Source organism: Cryptomeria japonica, chromosome 9 (assembly GCF_030272615.1).
Source record: "Cryptomeria japonica chromosome 9, Sugi_1.0, whole genome shotgun sequence".
NCBI classification, from domain to species: domain Eukaryota; kingdom Viridiplantae; phylum Streptophyta; class Pinopsida; order Cupressales; family Cupressaceae; genus Cryptomeria; species Cryptomeria japonica.
In genome coordinates this window covers 747,033,852-747,051,631 of record NC_081413.1, presented here as the reverse complement: position 1 = coordinate 747,051,631, position 17,780 = coordinate 747,033,852, and the positions used below count along the sequence as shown (strand labels likewise).

General features: G+C 36.8%; 1 protein-coding gene across 2 annotated transcripts in view; it reads left to right on the top strand.

Moving 5' to 3' along the window:
* The window catches only part of LOC131064660 (peroxisomal membrane protein 11-5), a 61,129-nt gene extending 43,921 nt beyond the window's left edge, over window positions 1-17,208 (top strand). For both annotated transcript variants that reach the window (XM_057998890.1, XM_057998889.1), the window contains exons 5-8: window positions 16,201-16,281; window positions 16,397-16,486; window positions 16,658-16,831; window positions 16,957-17,208. In XM_057998890.1, coding sequence (XP_057854873.1) covers window positions 16,201-16,281; window positions 16,397-16,486; window positions 16,658-16,831; window positions 16,957-16,992 — 381 coding nt within the window. In that variant the 3' untranslated portion in view covers window positions 16,993-17,208. The remainder of the gene's footprint in view (window positions 1-16,200; window positions 16,282-16,396; window positions 16,487-16,657; window positions 16,832-16,956) is intronic.
* Window positions 17,209-17,780: the final 572 nt, after the last annotated feature.

The following is a 17,780-nucleotide window of genomic DNA, read 5'->3' as shown; positions in this document are numbered from 1 at the left end:
ATCCCTTGTTTTAATTTTAAATTTTGATCGTCATAGCCTTAAAGTTTGAATTTTGAAATTTTGAATTGCGATAGCTCAATCGTTTTTTAGGAAATGATAACTCGAGGACTTATCATGAAGTTTCCTAAATTTAATCTCTAAATCTAGTTATTCATTGCAAAATCATGTTACTAATTTTGAAATGTTGTGTAGGCATCAAATGGAGATCTCATCAAGGAAAATCAAGCCAGATCAAGGACGATCTAGCATCGACAAGGACGGCCTTCTTTGGACTAACGTCATCAAGGGCGACCTTCTCCAATCCAGTATTACAAGGCGAGGTACATCATCATCCTGCAAATCAAGGACACAAGAAGTCAAAGCAAAGGGTTCGTTGAAGAAGCAAATAGTTCCAGAAGAGTTAATTAAAGCTAGCTTCTCAACAACATCAAGTTGAATATCTACCAAGTTACAAGTGTCAGATGAGGTGGCATCCCAGTCATCGCTCATCCAGTCAGTGTGGTCCACCTCAGCATTTCCAGATTCAATGGACCTAACTCATGGAAGGTGGCACAAACTTCTATGTACCTACCTCGGCTATTCATTGGTCGAATTTTCTAGAGAGGACATGTGTCCAAGCAATACAATTATTTCATTGGTCGAGCATTAAATGTTATGTAATGGTTGTAACAAACCCTAATTAGGGTTTTCATTGTAAAATCTTGGCCATCGATCTCGAATTGATCTTAGCCATCGAATTGTATTGTGGGCACTATATAAGCCCTGGCATTTCATTTTGTAAAGGCAATTAGCAATAGGGAGGAAATAGTTAGAATAGTTAGGAATAGTTGGAAGCAATTAGAGTAGAGTAGAGAGAGAAGGCAAAGATTGTTGCCAAGAGGTTGTTGTAAAAGACTTGTAACTTCATTGAAGAAATGGTGAAATTTATGGGTCGATTCGACAATTTGCATGGTCTTTATATTTCTCATATTTGATTTCATGTTATTAGATGAGTGGAAGAAATGTGCTTGATTGATGGTGGAATTCGTACATCCATACTACTAGCAGTTTGTTGATTGCAAACTTGCCTTGTGTAGTCAACTGGAATCATTCAGCTTAAGCTTAACTTCAATTGTGGCTTCTTCATTGATATGCATCAACCTGATGGTGTCTATGCCTGCAGTGATGATTTGAACATCATAAAGCTTCCCTTTGAAGATCGCACTAGCCTTGTGGAGATGGTCCTGCGATGTCAAAACAAGACCTAGTTAGAGTTTCATCAAAGATCAATCATTGCTCCTACATTTTTAGTATTAGGATTAGATCCTCTCTTCGCCCTCATCCTTTTTCCATTTTTTCAAATCTAAGCTAGTAAGAGCCTGTGTTCCAGCAAAGCAGATCAGAAGTTCAATCATCAAATGTAAGTCCCCTTGTGATTCCAGCAAATCACATCATACCACTGGAGCTTATCCACACGTAGAGACCCTACATCAAAGAACCTTGGAGTCATCCTGATTGATCCTTTTTCGCGACATCTTCAGCAATCAGAGGCTTTACTCAAGAGAGGATAAGGTACCTTTAGGTATTTTATTCTGTGTATGATTGTGTACAAAATACACGTCAACAGGAGGTAAAGGCGATTCTTTTGGGATGAGATTGAAGGAGAAATAAGTTGAGTTTGATATCCATTTCAGGTCTGAGACAGTCCGAACAAGACTGACAGGTACCCACGATTTTGCACATAGCCATCCACATTGGCATCAAACCATATCAAGGAAGATAGTGCTATAATTGTGAAGGGAAAACGAACATTTTGGAGAAGAGCATTGAAGACTTGCAGCTGATCCTTCATTTATTTTCAGACTACCATGAACAGCAGGGGCGATTTTGGAAACACTTCAATGTGGTGATGTTGTGGGCTCAACAAAATGGATATTGATTGCTTCTTCATCCCTGCATCAAGGCGTCTCTACCAGGTTCTTTTAGTGTTGTCTTTCAATGAGCATTTGATGATATTTATGTATGCAATCATGGCTGTCTTGTACACAGAAAATTACGAGTCAATAATAAGTTGAACCTGGGACATTGTGTTATCATTGTAAGGACTTATTGAAACCTCCTTTAAATGAAAGGAAAGAAAATTAGGTTACATTCATAAATCATGCTTGTCTGAGGACTCATGCCAACTGTTTGTTAAAATGACAGCAAGCTGTTGGTGTATATTAGTGTGTCTAAAGTAGCATAGAACTCTATATTTTTGGTATCAAATGCATCTTTGTGATTGTCCAATTCATTAGGAGTTATTCATTGTTGATTATTCATGAGAAGTAAGTGTTTGAAGACCTCCATATCAGACTGAAAATTCCTGAGACACTCTGTCAGCATAACACGCAAATCTCAAACAGTGTAACACGCAGTTCGAACAGTCAGATATTCCTTGTTTTCAGTTATATCAGTACAGGGGATATTTCAAGAAGTCATCTCAAGTAATTGAAATGAAATGATTGCTGTGTGTGCAGGAAATGGATTTGTGAATGGATTTTAGAAACTTTTAAGCAAATGAAAATAGCTAGTGTTCCTTGTGCAAACTATAGGAGGAGAAATTACAAGGCACCTAAATTGTTTGACAACGCAGCGAACTGTTTGACTGAAGATACAGGGCCATATGGAATGTGATGAATGCATGAATACACAGATAAAGTTGTAGAATAGCTTTTGAAAACTTCACACAGGCACATTGATGCCTGAACATACTGAAATGGGAGCACTGGAGCAGAGTATGGACTTCATTAAGCAACACGAAATGATTGACAAAATTCCTTAAAACAGGCGTCACCTCATGGAATATAATGATTGCACATTTTATATAAAACATATTTGTTTATCAAAGCTTAGGAATCGTTCAAGCAGCTACGGTTGGCATGAATCCATCAAACTATAGTGAAGGGAGATCTTTGTCAAGTATTATAAACCTGAAAAACTCTCACAAATGGGCATGTGTGAAGTCAATTCCAAAGCCTTTGCCAACATCCTCTCAGCATGCACCAAAACGTGAGCTTTGAACAGAGTGTTGACATGCATCGAAACATAGTGGTGGAAGGATAGTTTTTATCAAATATCATGATTGAAACGCTTTGATAGAAATGTGAGCAAAGTGTGGAAGTGTAAGTAAGGATGCGTTGGAGCTGTTTGCCAGAATGCCTCGAATAGAGGTCATCATCATACAGTGGTCAATGATTGCGAGATTGTGCAAAATTTATTTGTTGAGAAGTCTATAGAAACTCGCAAAGCGAAAGGCATGCATGTGAAATGTGCAAGGCAGCAACAGGGCAGATGAACCGTTTGACAATATGCTCGCATAAATTTGACCTCACGAGTCACATGATGAAGATGCCGTGGTAAACATCATGTGAAATGTGGAATCATATACAAGGTATGAGAACTGTATATGATGATAGACATGCGTGCCAGATGCAGAATCATATATGAATGAAACCCCAGACAGTTCAACATGTGCCTCAAGGAGACAGCAGCACATGGGTCGCAATGATTACAGAATGTGCACGAAATGGATTTCGTGAGGAAGCTCTCAAAAGCTTTGAAATAGTAAAGTACTTTGTAAATGTATCCAAACATTATAAGTTTTGTTCATGTTCTAAGCGGTGGATGAGTGCTGTACATATTTCAATTGCATGAGCTGTTTTTATCGCACCCAATTTATAGTTGATGATGAGCTCGCACAAGATGGACATGCTAAAAAGACTTCAAAAAATTTCAATAAAATGTGATTGGCTGATTGCCAGGTTCGCAGAAAATAGAATGTTGAAACAGCTTTAAGAATTTTGAAACAAACACAATTAACATGCATAAAGCACGAGTTCTTCCTGCTCGTGCCAATATAGATTCTTTGAAACGGAGTATGTGCACCCATCAAAGCAAAAATAAGAGGCTTTATAGTTGAAAATGCTCTGGTAGATATGCATGCAAAAGAAGGAAGTGTAGAGAAGGCATGTGAATTGTTTTTGCAGAACTGCTCAGAAATGTCATCTCAACAAATGTAATGGTTGCAAGGTTTGTAAGCCATACACAAATAGATTTGTTAAAAAGACCTTTAGAAAATTTCATACAAAAATGGAAGTTTTGGGACAGAGCTTGGAGATGTAAGCATGATGCGGATGCACAGTCAAAGCATAGTAATTGTTTGACAAAATGCATCAAAGATATTTCATCGCGTGGAATGCAATGATTATTTGAAATGCACTAAATGAAATCTTGAAAATAAGAAGAGTAACCGTTTTCAGAGATGTGAACCATTCCTAATGTTTTGAGCACAAACAATGTTTTTGTGAAGACTATTCTGATACTAAAAGAGACAATCAGAAAAATAGGCTTGTGCTATGATAATGTGCACTGTATCAAATTTTAACCATTAATGAAAGGGCTGCCACTAGAGCATAATAGAATGGAAGCTTTTGTCAAGCATTGTAGCTGGAAATGCATTGTTAAACAATAAACATACATGCAAAGTATGGAAGCATAGACAAAAGCCGTATAAGCAGCTTGACGGAACATTAAGAGATGTCAATCTCGAAGAATGCAATAATTGCAGTCTATGCACTAGAATAGATTTACGGACAAGGCTTTTTAATTTTCAAGCAAAACCAATTGGCAAGTCTAAAGCCAGATCCAATAACAACTATCAACATTGTCCCAGATCATGCCAGGATGAGAGCTCATGATTGTCGCTATGTATAAAATAGATTTCTTGAAAAGATTTTAGAAGCTTTAAAGAAACACAGTTGGGAGGCAATAATGATGAGAAAGAGGTGTTGAAAACACTTAAAATCTTTCTATAAAATGCAGTTTGCAGGTGTAGAACCAAGCACCAAGATGAAGAGTTAAAATTCCATAGCCTTTTGCAAGCATCATTCATGCCAATATCTAGAAAGGAGCTTTCAAATAAGATAGGGACATTGAAAAAGCAGTAGAATGAATAATTTTTTGAGTTCCCTTGGACAAATTTATAATCCAATGTCACACATTTTGATTTAGAAAAGCATTGGAACTGTGAATTGGTGATGGCCTATTGTGAGTAATGAGAACTTTAAGTTTTGAAGATTGCATCAAGCAGTTGAAGATTCATCGGCATCATTATGTGGAAATGGAGGGTGACAATAAAGGTTTTCATCAAAATTTGGAGAAGATCAATCTGATAATAGAAGAATCAAATACCAAGCTACAGTAAAGACATTGGTAGACGCATTTTGGTCTCATTTATCGGTGACAAATATGGAGCCATTGGAATGTGTATCCTCAAAGACAAGCTTGCTCGTGAACATGTGATTATAGATTGGAAGATCACAAAGTGTTGATTGATAGATTGGACAAAGGAAAAGTATTCATTCTAACAAAATTGACGACTTCTTCTTTCATTATAGTTCTTAAGTTGCCTTTTGTAAAAGTGACTTATGTTACTTATTATTGTTAATTTTAGTGATCAGAATTAAGTAAACTCAGAAATTAAATGAAATGTAAACACACACAACACAAGAGACACCAAAATACCTTGGGAAAACGTCCCTCTTGGAGGAAAAACCCAGCAACAGAAGATCCAGATCAATTCTTTATTATCAACAGTTCTACATATACAAATCAGCTCAGATTAACTTATCTGATCTAGAACCTTTTTGGCGATCAATCAAGGGTAGATAATGATCAGCAACTTCACAAACTTCGCCCAATTCAAATCATGTATAATCAGAGACTTCAAGATGCAATTCGCAAGAGTAGAAGTGGCACGAATTCCAAGTGATGAGGCGCAGATTGATAAGGCAAATCGCTGCTAGTGAATGCACAGTTTGGATGACAAATTTGCCCAGAATTCGCTCAATTTCGCACAAGTCTTGATTGCATAAGGCAGAAGAATAATTCGCTGATTGAATGTGTATATGAGAGGCATCAACATGTCTTGTTTATATACAAGGCTTGTGCCTTGTATCTTCTCAAGTCGGCTATATATTTTGCCGCTTAAAATACATAAAATTGAATTTAATTTGCTTTATCGCCCAAATTGGGCCTACCCCTTTTACAAGTTACAATATTTTTGGGCCTAGCCCAATTTCATAATTGATCGCACAAGTTATCACAATTAATTTAAATTTTAATTGCCAAAGGCAACATTAAAATTTAACCAATTAGAATCCGATTCTAGCTACATAATTTCAACACTCCCTCTTAGCTAGGGAGAATTCTAAATAACCAAGTCATATTGTGATAACAAAACATCATGGACCTTTCCATGATATCCATCTTGCATTGCCCGCAGAGGGTGGAGGAGGTCTTTCACCTCAACCTTCTCCCCGTGAAGGATTTAATGTCACCTTGCATTGCTCGCAGAGGGTGACTCCACCTTGCATTGCTAGCAGAGGGTGGAAGATACAACTTAGTGCATCACTGGGATTGAGATTCCCTCTCAGCCAAAGCTGTGTTCTCAACAACTCCAAGTCTCTCTCTGAAGTACTCAAACTTCAATTGAGCAAGAGGCTTGGTGAGAACATTTGCAGTCTGCTCATTAGTGCTAACATATTTCAGCTGAATGTCACCTCTTTGTACCATATCACGAACATAGTGATAATGAGTTTTCACATGTTTTGACCTGTCATGAAACACATGATTAACATACATCTTAATGCAACTCTGATTGTCACAATGAATGCCTGTGGGTTCCCAAGGTTGTCCAAACAACCCAGCAAGGAGCTTGCGAAGCCATACTGCTTCTCTTGACGCCATACTTGATGCATTGTACTCAGCTTCTGCAGTACTCAAAGCAACTGAGGATTGCTTCCTGCTGGCCGAGGAGATCACAACAGAACCCAAACTGAAGCAAATCCTTGAAGTACTCTTCCTATCAGTTACACTTCCTGCCCAATTAGAATCAGAGTAGCCTTCCAGGGTGATGACAGTGTTGATTGGATACTTCAGCCCATAGCCAACTGTGCCTTGCAAATATCTTAGGATATGCTTGGCTGCAACAAGATGAACATGCTTCGGTTTGTTCATGAACTGGCTGAGGGCACTCACTGCATAACAAATATCTGGTCTAGTGTTAACCAGATACATCAAGGATCCAATCAACTGCCTGTACTCCGATGGATCTGCAAAATCAGAGTTAGCTGCAGATAAACTCAATTTCTTCAAGTTAGTTTCCATAGGAGTGGACTTAGGTTTGCAATCCATCATTCCAGATCTTTTCAATATATCAATAGTATATTTTCTTTGACTAGACTAAGGATAATTTCATTAGATCTTTGCCATACTTCTAAACCTAGAAAGTAGTGCATTAGGCCTAGATCCTTCATTTCAAATTTTGTAGCTAATTCTTTCTTACATCTAATGATGAGATTATCTTCACTAGTTAGAAATAAATCATCCACATACAAAACCAGAATTAGCATTTTACCATCAAATACTTTAAAGTAAAGGTTAGAATCAACATCATTCTTACAAAATCCTAAACTAACCATATACCTATCAATTCTTTCATACCAAACTCAAGGGGCCTGCTTGAGGCCGTAAAGAGCTTTCTTCAATCCACACACGTGAGATTCTCTGTTATGAATCTCATATCCTTCTGGTTGCTCAATATAGACTTCTTCCTCAATGACACCATTAGGAAAGCAATCTTTACATCCATCTGATGTAACTTCCAACCCTTAGCTGCAGCAATAGCTATAATAGTTCTAATAGAAGTATATCTAGCAACATGTGCAAATGTTTCCTCATAATCTATGCCTTCCTTTAGAGAAAAACCACGAGCTACAAATCTAGCTTTATATTTCTCAATACTTCCATTATCAGTTTGTTTAATTTTAAACAACCATTTAGAGGATACAATAGACTTACCTTTAGGTCTAGGCACAATATCCCAGACATCATTCTTGATGATGGATTGATATTCTTCGTCCATGGCTAACTTCCAGGCTTTTTGGTTCATAGTTTCTTCTACACTTGATGGTTCAGTCTCAATAATGTTGCACATCATTGCAACATAGTTTGAGAACTTCTGAGGTCTCCTGCTTTTTCTAAATGTTCCTTGGGGAGCTGCAAACTTTTTTAGTTTCTTGAATTGTGTTCCTAACCCAAAGTGGTCTCTTCTTGCTAACTGCAATATCTCTGGGTCCATCAGTTGTATCCAGAGGCTCAGAAGGATCACCATGCTCAATAGGTTTAGGAAGCTCAATAGACTCCCTTTGAATCTCAGGGTTAGTATCAACATCCATATCTTGATTACCATTAACTTCTTTATCATTATCAGTAAGGGAACCTTTAGATTTCTGAAAAGCAATATTTTCCTCAAAAGTAACATCTCTACTTACCTCAATATACTTTTGCCCTGGAATGTAGACTCAGAATGCTTTGGAAGACTCACTGTATCCAACAAGAATACCTTTCTTCCTGGATGGCTCTAGCTTAGTTCTCTTTTCCTTTGGCACATGAACATAGACAGGGCTTCCAAAAATCCTTAGGTGATTGATGTCAGGTTTGACTCCAGTGAAGGCTTCTTCAGGAGTCATGTTCTTCAATGCTCGATGAGGGCATCTATTCTGAATATATACTACAGTCTTAGATGCCTCAACCCACAAGAAGGTTTGCAGATCCTGATCATGAATCATTGCTTTAGCTGCTTCAACAATGGATCTATTCTTCCTTTCAACCACTCCATTTTGTTGAGGATTGTAGTGAACACAAAACTCCCTCTTAATCCTTGTCTGTACACAAAATTCATGAAAACTACTTGAGGTGTATTAACCTCCATTATCAGATCTTAACATTTTATTCTTTTTCTAGATAGATTTTCAACTAGAGCCTTAAATTCTTTGAACCTACTTAATACTTCATCAAATTCTTTAATTTTCAGAAAGTAAATCCAAGTCTTTCTAGAGAAATCATCTATGAAGATTACATAATATAAGAATCCACTAGGTGAAGCAATAGACATTGGTCCACATAAATTAGAATGAACAAGTGCTAACTTTTCTTTAGCTCTATTTTCACTTTTATGAAATGGACTTTTAGTATTCTTACCTAAAGCACAACCTTTGCAAGTATCATCATTAAGGTGACTAAGTTTAGGCATACCTTTGACCATCTTCTCAAGTGAGGGAAGTGCTTGAAAGTGTTGGTGACCAAGCCTTCTGTGCCATAGTTCGCTGGACTTGAGAGCCTCATGAATGAGGGCTTGAATAGTACGAGCTGAAAGCTTGTATAAACTATCATATCTATTACCAATAACACGAGCAAATTTAAAACTAGATTTCTTATGCCATGCGAGTACTCTACCCTCAGAGAATTCTACTTGATAACCCTTATCTTTTAATGTAGAAATGGAGATAAGATTCCTTTTAATTCTAGGTACAAATAAGATATCACTGAGATGCATAGAAAAACCAGGATCTAAATTTAAAGAAGTATTACCGAAACCTCTTACTGAATACCGAGCATCATCACCAATTACCACACGAAGGTTAGACTCTTTCTCTATCAAATTTGAGAGGTGTTCTCGGTATGCCATGATGTGCCTAGGTGCGCCACTATCTATTAACCAAGTGTTGCTGTCAGTCGGCACATTGCTTGATAAGGCAAAAATGAAGAGGAAGTCTTCATGATCCTTTGGTTTTGCAACTTCATTCAGGTTTGCTTCTCTTTTCTTAGGCTGATTTTGACATTCCTTCGCATAGTGACCAAACTTGTCACATCTGAAGCAACGAATACATGAGAGATCTCTTGGCTTCTTCCTTGAATCATGACTTGCAGAAGGTTTGAAATCTCTATTCCGTTTGAAGTTGCCTTTCTTCCAATTCCCACCTTTCTTCTTGACTGATTGGGCTGCAAGCATGTGATGATCTACTCCATGAGAGCTTCTAATTGCTCCCTTGGCAACCAGCCGAGATTCTTCTTGGATGCAATCTCCCCTCAATCGTTCAAACTTGGGAAGCTCGATCCTAGCACTGATTCCTTGAATGAAATGTTCCCAAGCTGGAGGAAGACCATTTAGGCTAGTCAAGTAAGATCGCTATCTTCAACTTCTTTCCCAACTACCGAGAGTTGATCCTTTAGATCAATCATCCTCATGAAGTAGGAGGTGATGGATTCCCTTTTCTCCAATCGGATGTGAGTGAGCTAATTCCTCAAGGCAAGAATGCGGCTAGTGTTGTTGACTTCGTACATCTTCTCTAATGTGCTGAACATTTCTCTAGTGGACTTCATCTTGGAGATAGATGACAATATGATCTTTGACGGAATCAATGATCAACCTTCGAGCTTGAAAGTCCTTCTGCCATTCTTCCTTTTCCTTTTCATCGGTAGGTTCTTTAGCATCCTTGCTGACATACTCAGCAAGATCATTTAATGCCATCATCATACAAACCTTCCAAGAGGTGTAATTCACAGAACCTCCCAACCTCTCTTCAGCCCTAAGAGAAGAATCCATGTAGTCTAAACTTTGAACAATAGGTTAGACTGAAGGATAATAAAAGTTTGACAAATCTGATCACAACTATTTACGAACCAAGCTTTGATACCATGTTAATTTTAGTGATCAGAATTAAGTAAACTCAGAAATTAAATGAAATGCAAACACAGTACACACACAACACAAGAGACACCAAAATACCTTGGAAAAACCTCCCTCTTGGAGGAAAAACCCAGCAACTAAAGATCCAGATCAATTCTTTATTATCAGCAGTTCTACATATACAAATCAGCTCAGATTAACTTATCTGATCTAGAACCTTTTTGGCAATCAATCAAGGGTAGATAATGATCAGCAACTTCACAAACTTTACCCAATTCAAATTATGTATAATCAGAGACTTCAAGATGCAATTCGCAGGAGTAGCAGTGGCACGAATTCCAAGTGACGAGGCGCAGATTGATAAGGCAAATCGCTGCTAGTGAATGCACAGTTTGGATGACAAATTTGCCTAGAATTCGCTCAATTTCGCACAAGTCTTGATTGCATAAGGCAGAAGAATAATTCGCTGATTGAATGTGTATATGAGAGGCATCAACATGTCTTGTTTATATACAAGTCTTGTGCCTTGTATCTTCTCAAGTCGGCTATATATTTTGCCGCTTAAAATACATAAAATTGAATTTAAGTTGCTTTATCGCCCAAATTGGGCTTTCCCCTTTTACAAGTTACAATATATTTGGGCCCAGCCCAATTTTATAATTGATCGCACAAGTTATCACAATTAATTTAAATTTTAATTGCCAAAGGCAACATTAAAATTTAACCAAGTAGAATCCAATTCTAGCTACATAATTTCAACAATTATAACTTAAAGTTAGAAAATAGACCTTATTTGCGCAAAAGTGACGAAAATCCTAACCAAATAAGGTTTATTATTTTCAAATCATTTGTTTTTCAAAAAGATAGTTAGAAAGAAGTTATCGAGTTAGTTATCCTCTAAAGCCTATAAACACAAGGCTATTTGTAATGTAAAAGGGGGGGGACTTTTACAGAAGGGGAAACTCTGCAGAAATTTTCAAAGAAATTGTATAGGAACTTTTGGCTTGACATTTTGTACACAAAGCTTTTTGAACTTGTATATTTTCAAAGTGATAATAAGGAATGCATTTGGTGCGTATGTCTAAATGTGTTACTGAGTTATTATTACTGATTTATTGTATGTTAAGTTGGTAATCTCTTTGTGTGCTTATGAAATCCATTGGTTTCTGATTCGAAAGACATTGATGAAACACAATCATACCCTGGTACCATGGTTTGAATGTGGTAAGATAACTTGTTTCCTCGTATGTTGAGATTCATTATCTTTCTTTCATTTTTTTTTTGCATATCCAAACTTTTCTTGTGCTTAAAATCCCCTTTGTAATCGTTTTTCATCGTGAATCTCAATGGTATTTGTATATCTACTGTTGGGGTTTTCGTTAGTCATCTTTCCTAGTATTTTTGTCTTTTCTCCTTTATCTACTTTCAGGTTAAAAGTACACAAAAATCCAAAAAATCCTATTATACGAGGGAGCTGCCCCTCTCAAATGCAGAGGAAGATTGTGGCTACACCGCAATCTCTCCAACTGTTGGAACATTTGTCATTGCTCTTCGGGTGAACAGGGTCAGTTTAAGAGAAAGAACTGCAGTTACAAATCTGTTTACCAACAAAGTTTTTCTGTGCATCCTATTGCTTCATTTCATTAAGAGTTGTTACCTGTGTTGATACATATATTGGCATGTATAAATTTGAGATTGTGCTGCTGTGGTTTTAATTAGCCATTACGTATTAACTCTTTCCACCATTTGTTGCCATAGATGGCTAGGGCGTATTTGCAAAAAATTATCTGTCAAGGAATTTGAACAAATGTCTTGGTTGTATTGATGATCATCCAAAGATTTTATAAGCTAAACTTGCATTTCCTTTAGATTCTATCAATAGCACTGAGTTTTTATAGCTAAAATTTGTAGCCAAATACATCAAAAACATTGTTGCAAAGTAGCACAGCAATGACTGATTTCACATTCACTAAGAGTGAGAATTCTTCTAATTAATCTATTCAGTCATCACGAGGTAATGACTGATTTCATACACAAAGATAGAGCATTCTTCTGATAAATATATTCAGTCTGCTTTCATATTCATTGCACTGGACCAATTTTTTCAATAAGAAAAGAGTGCTCTAGCCTTTAACCCTAAACAAAAAATGGAAGGTATACATAAAAAGAAAACTCATAACTACTTTTTGAAAAGCTCAGGAAATGGCACAACTAATGAGACAGTGGTGATTACTGGGATTAATTCGCAAATATTTGGAATATGATGCTACTATGATTAGAACCACAAGTAGTGGTAGTGGCACTCCCACTGGCTGCAAATGCATGTGCTATGTAGTAACCTGACGCCCTTCATTGTTGATTGTGAATTTCTGTCTGTTAGGATCTTTCTTTGATTAAAAAATGGCATTTTTTGCCCTCTTGTGGTTTCTCCCTAGGTTTGGCCTGGGACTTGCCTTGGGCCTGTCAAGTCAGCCCAGGTATGCCTGAACATTCTTGGGCTGAATCCACAAGCCCAATGTAGAGCCTTGGACAAACCCAGGTTGGAAGAGGATACGGATCCATACCTGCTCCAGATTGGTTTGGGTTTGACAGAGGTTCTTGTAGAACATAGTAACAGATCAAGAATCGTTTTTACGGCCTTAAAAAGGTCTTGTTAAATGAAATTAGTACACAACCCAACTAAATCTGCTTTTCTTTCCACCACATTTGTAAAATAACCCCTAGCAAGTATTGTGCCTTACGAGCCATTCAGTTTTGGAGCTCCCCAGCTCTTCATTTTAACTGAAAACTATAAAGCCAACATAGATAAAATGTGATCAAACCATTGCTGCAAAAATTAAACTGAAATATATTAATTTGATCAGGATTCAAATGGATGAATTCACATTACAATTCAGTGGCTTATAAAGCCTTTGTTTCCTGACAATTAACTAACCAACTAACCTACGAGAATGCAACTTCCCAACTACTTAATCTATCAACTTAAAACTCTACTAACCTACTAACTAAAGATGCAATATTTTCTAACATCCCCCCACCCCCCCTTATAACATTAATCCAAACAAAGGGCGAAACACTATAAGAGTTGATCACAACAACCCTTGTGGAGACTTTGATGAAGTGCCTTCACCAATCTTCCTTGCGCTCTCAGGGAACACCAAACTGATTCTGTGAATGAATCTCTTGACTGTAGAATCTGCTAACTCTCTGCACAACATGAGAGAACATAAAGTGTCCCCATCCTCCCTGCACAATGAGAGAACAACTTTCCTCCAAAAGTCCACATCTGCTTCGAGTGTGTCAAAATATCTCCTCAGTGCTACACTTGAGAGAACAACTCTCCTCTGAGATCCATATCTCCTTCAAAAGTGTCAAATCCATCCAACAGTGCTGTGAAACAATCCCCCCTCTGCTATACAAAACCCCAACCAATGTAGATACATCAAGTGCACCCACAAGAAAAGCCTAGCCCCCACTTGCTCCTTGAAGGAACACAAATAGAAAAGGTGCTTCTTATGCAATGAATCATCCCTGAGTGAGAAGCTAGCTTGGGATGATAGATGTCCTCCTGCCTTCAGTTTCTACAACCTCTGATATGATCTTCTTTATGCTGTATCCATTTGACGTCACATGCAAATATTGGTAGGCCTTGTCAGGTGTAGCAATGATGGCCCCAAAAGTTCAAGCATAATGTGACATAAAAATAGGGATGTCAGATTCAACCGATAATGCATACATTACACTAAAAAGATTTAACGTATTTTGGATGACCATTCTCTGTCTTGTTATATGGATGAAGAACAATTACATAAGCCTTGAGCACTAAATCTGCCTTTTACACCTTGTAGAAACCAACTTACAATAGCTTCAAAAAACTCATAAATTGTTAAACACCATAATGTCTACTGTTATGTAATTTCACGTTTTTTTTTTTCAAAATGGCCCTCGAAAAACTTCTACTACATGTCTCCCTTATTTAAAAAATATTCATCCCACTTTAACCATAAACTCCTTTCAATGGTGTATTTCTTATGCAATTCTTCTTGGTCTCAAAAGAAAGATTCAAAAAAGACTTAATAACTACTGCTCGGCATGATAAATAAGCATAAGCTCAAATAACTGCTGCAATAATCATATTTCATGATGAGGTTGAATGTGAGAATGAACACACGAGTCCATAATCATATCTCAACTGTGATAAAAACATACACAAGTGACATTGCATTTTATAAACGCCTTCAGCTTACTCCTTTCTTATTCACTTTCTTTAAAAGGCCTCTGCACTTGATGCCAATATTCTACAGATGGTGTCGGCAAGAAATAAAATGGGAATGTTAAATTTACAAAGACAAAAACAGCAACTTACTTTGCTGTTAATCTAGGTGCCATATGCTTTTATTCTCCTCTGCAATTATTCACGCAGCATTCTTCTTCAAAAGCTGTAATGAAAATCTTTCACCAAACTGTGTATGAACAGAGGGTTTAAACATGATTTAAATACCAATTTGGAATGTGATTTAAATGCCAGACTTTAACGCAGCAGCAAATAATAGCACCATTTATTTTCTTCTCCTTCCAAATTCACATGCTTCTACCAAAAGCTGTGCCCTCCCATTGCAGATTTAATCGACTCTTCAAACTTCTTCTTAGCATTACGCCTTGTACAATTTCTTCACTACACATCTTCATGGCACAAAGCTATCATAGGCACAGAGAGATTAAATGGCTTTGGCACAAAATTGAAAATAATAGAGCCAACATATAGATAAAATGTGATCAAACCATTGTCTGCAAAAATTAAACTGAAATATATAAATTTGATTGGAATTCAAATGGATGAATTCGCATTACAATTCAATGGCTTATAAAGCCTTTGTTTCCTGTCAACCAACTAACCAACTAACCTATGGGAATGCAGCTTCCCAACTAATTATTTATTAATTCAAAACTCTACTAACCTACTAACTAAAGATGTGTTTTTTTTTTAACAATTTTTGTCTTTGGTGTTTCAGTAGTGTATCATTTTCAATGTTATTTCTTGGGAATCAACTGTGTATTCAATGGCAAGTCAATCTACACGACCCATCTTTTGTGATGTTAAGTGTTCAGATTTAATGTTCATAGTCAAAGATTTTAGTAAAATTATATTGACATCAGTCTTAACATTATTTAAATCCTGACCAAGCTAGACTTATTTCACTTTTCTGTAATGTTAATATGGCTGTCTCCAAGTTCAGAAAAGTAACTACCATTTGATGTGAAAATGATTCCTTATAGCCATAGGGGCAAAACCCTTTAGTCAAGAGTATTCGTGTTTGCATTTTCATAAAAGGAAAAAAGAAAACGAGGATTAATTGTACTTGGATAGGGACTGAATGTCAACCATGTAAATGGTATTTGTATTGCTTGTGTTGAAATTACACCTTTGAGCCAATCATTAAATTTCTTTCTCATGCATAGGTAATATACCGTATTACTGATATCATTAATTACAATTTTATACACGTCTCTCCCCAAAATTGTCTTAGTTGGAAGAAGCAGCATGTATGGTTTCTGATATGCCTACCTTCAAAATTTGTTACACATAATTGCTAATTAGTGTAGGTTTTTTTTTCCGAGTTTCCAATCTTAATGATACTCTTTTCCAGAACAAGGAACGAACAGATTTGATTTCAAAGATCTCTCTCTACTGTTTCCTTGGTGCAAATGTTTGCACTACATTGGTAGAGGTTGGTTATTTCAAGTACTTAGCTTTGTATTCTTCCATCGTTTCTTTCTATTCTTATAAATCCATTTGGGAGTTTGTGATTTGATTTAAATTTTGGTTTGTCAAGAGGTTATCAGACTTCAGAGATTGGTCGTCTGAATATAGCTATCAAAAAGCTGGAGAAAGAGCTTAAAAAAGTAAAAAATAGTGGTGAAGAAACGAAATTGGTAAGCATTTAAATCAATCATTCGGAAGAAATGTTGAAGAAGATAACACGTATCTAGATTCTGACTATGTTTAATCAGTTAAATTATTAAGATATGTGACAGATAAAGGGTGGCATGTGAGAGAAGTGAATTCAATGTGCATTAAATACTCTATGGTCTGTTGGTATGCAGGAAGAGCAACGTCTTTTACAGCTCAAGCAGTCAAATACCAGGAAGTTAAGTCTGGCAAAGGCTTCTATAGATATAATCGTGGCAATTGGTCTGCTTCAGTTGGCACCCAAGAAAGTCACACCACGTGTAACAGGAGGCTTTGGATTTATTACTTCTCTCATCTCTTGCTATCAGGTAGTGTGTCCCGCAACATAATAATATTGGAAAGAAATTTGGCTATTTTTGTCAGTCTCATGAACATTAGAGACAGTTCTATTTTCTGCTGCATGATTATCTGATAGCTGGCATTGGTTTTGCAGTTGCTGCCTCCCCCAGCAAAGGCAAAGACAACCTAAAGGCTAAAAGAAAGCACCGTTAGGATTCATGGATTTGGGGAAGTTCGTTTGTCATAGTTTGATAGATTGTTGGCTGGCTGTTTGGGTTAATGATGATAAGATGCTTCGACTGTAATAAAATGGCTATTTGAGACATTGCTAATTGGTTTTAGAAACCTACGCTTAAGTTGTACTAGTTCTTATGTAATAAAATGACATTGGAATTCTTCTATTTAATATTTTTTTTCTGTGCTATGGATTGGGGATGGAACCACCATGGATTTGTTTTCTTATTTTTCTAATCAGTGCAGGATTAGGAGGAGCCTATTTTTCAGTGTCTTCGAGCCTTCCTTTTTCACCTTTCATATGTAGATTTTTACCAAAGAATATAAAGCAAGCCAATGCATCAAAACCAAAAGACCTCCTCTCTTATTGCCTTCATTAACGATGTTTTCTCCTATTCTAGAACCAAATTTGCATGTGAATTCCTTGATGCAGAATAAATGGCCGCTTTTTAAGAGCATCTTGTCCTTCCACCATTGAAGATACTCTTTGTTAATGTCCTAGTCAGAATGTTACTTTATAGGGGTAGTTCTGAGTTGGAAACTTGAATATTTGACTCTGTTCATAAGATATCTTGTCACATCTCCTAAGTTGAAGAATCTTCTCTTGCGCCAAATGTCTGTCCTATGGAAATGCAGTCTGATTTATGCATACATTTCATGTAGAAATATGTTGAATATAAGGCTTTTACTTCGGTATTAATTGTCAGTTAAAGGCAAGGAAGTCACTTACAGGGAATTTCCACT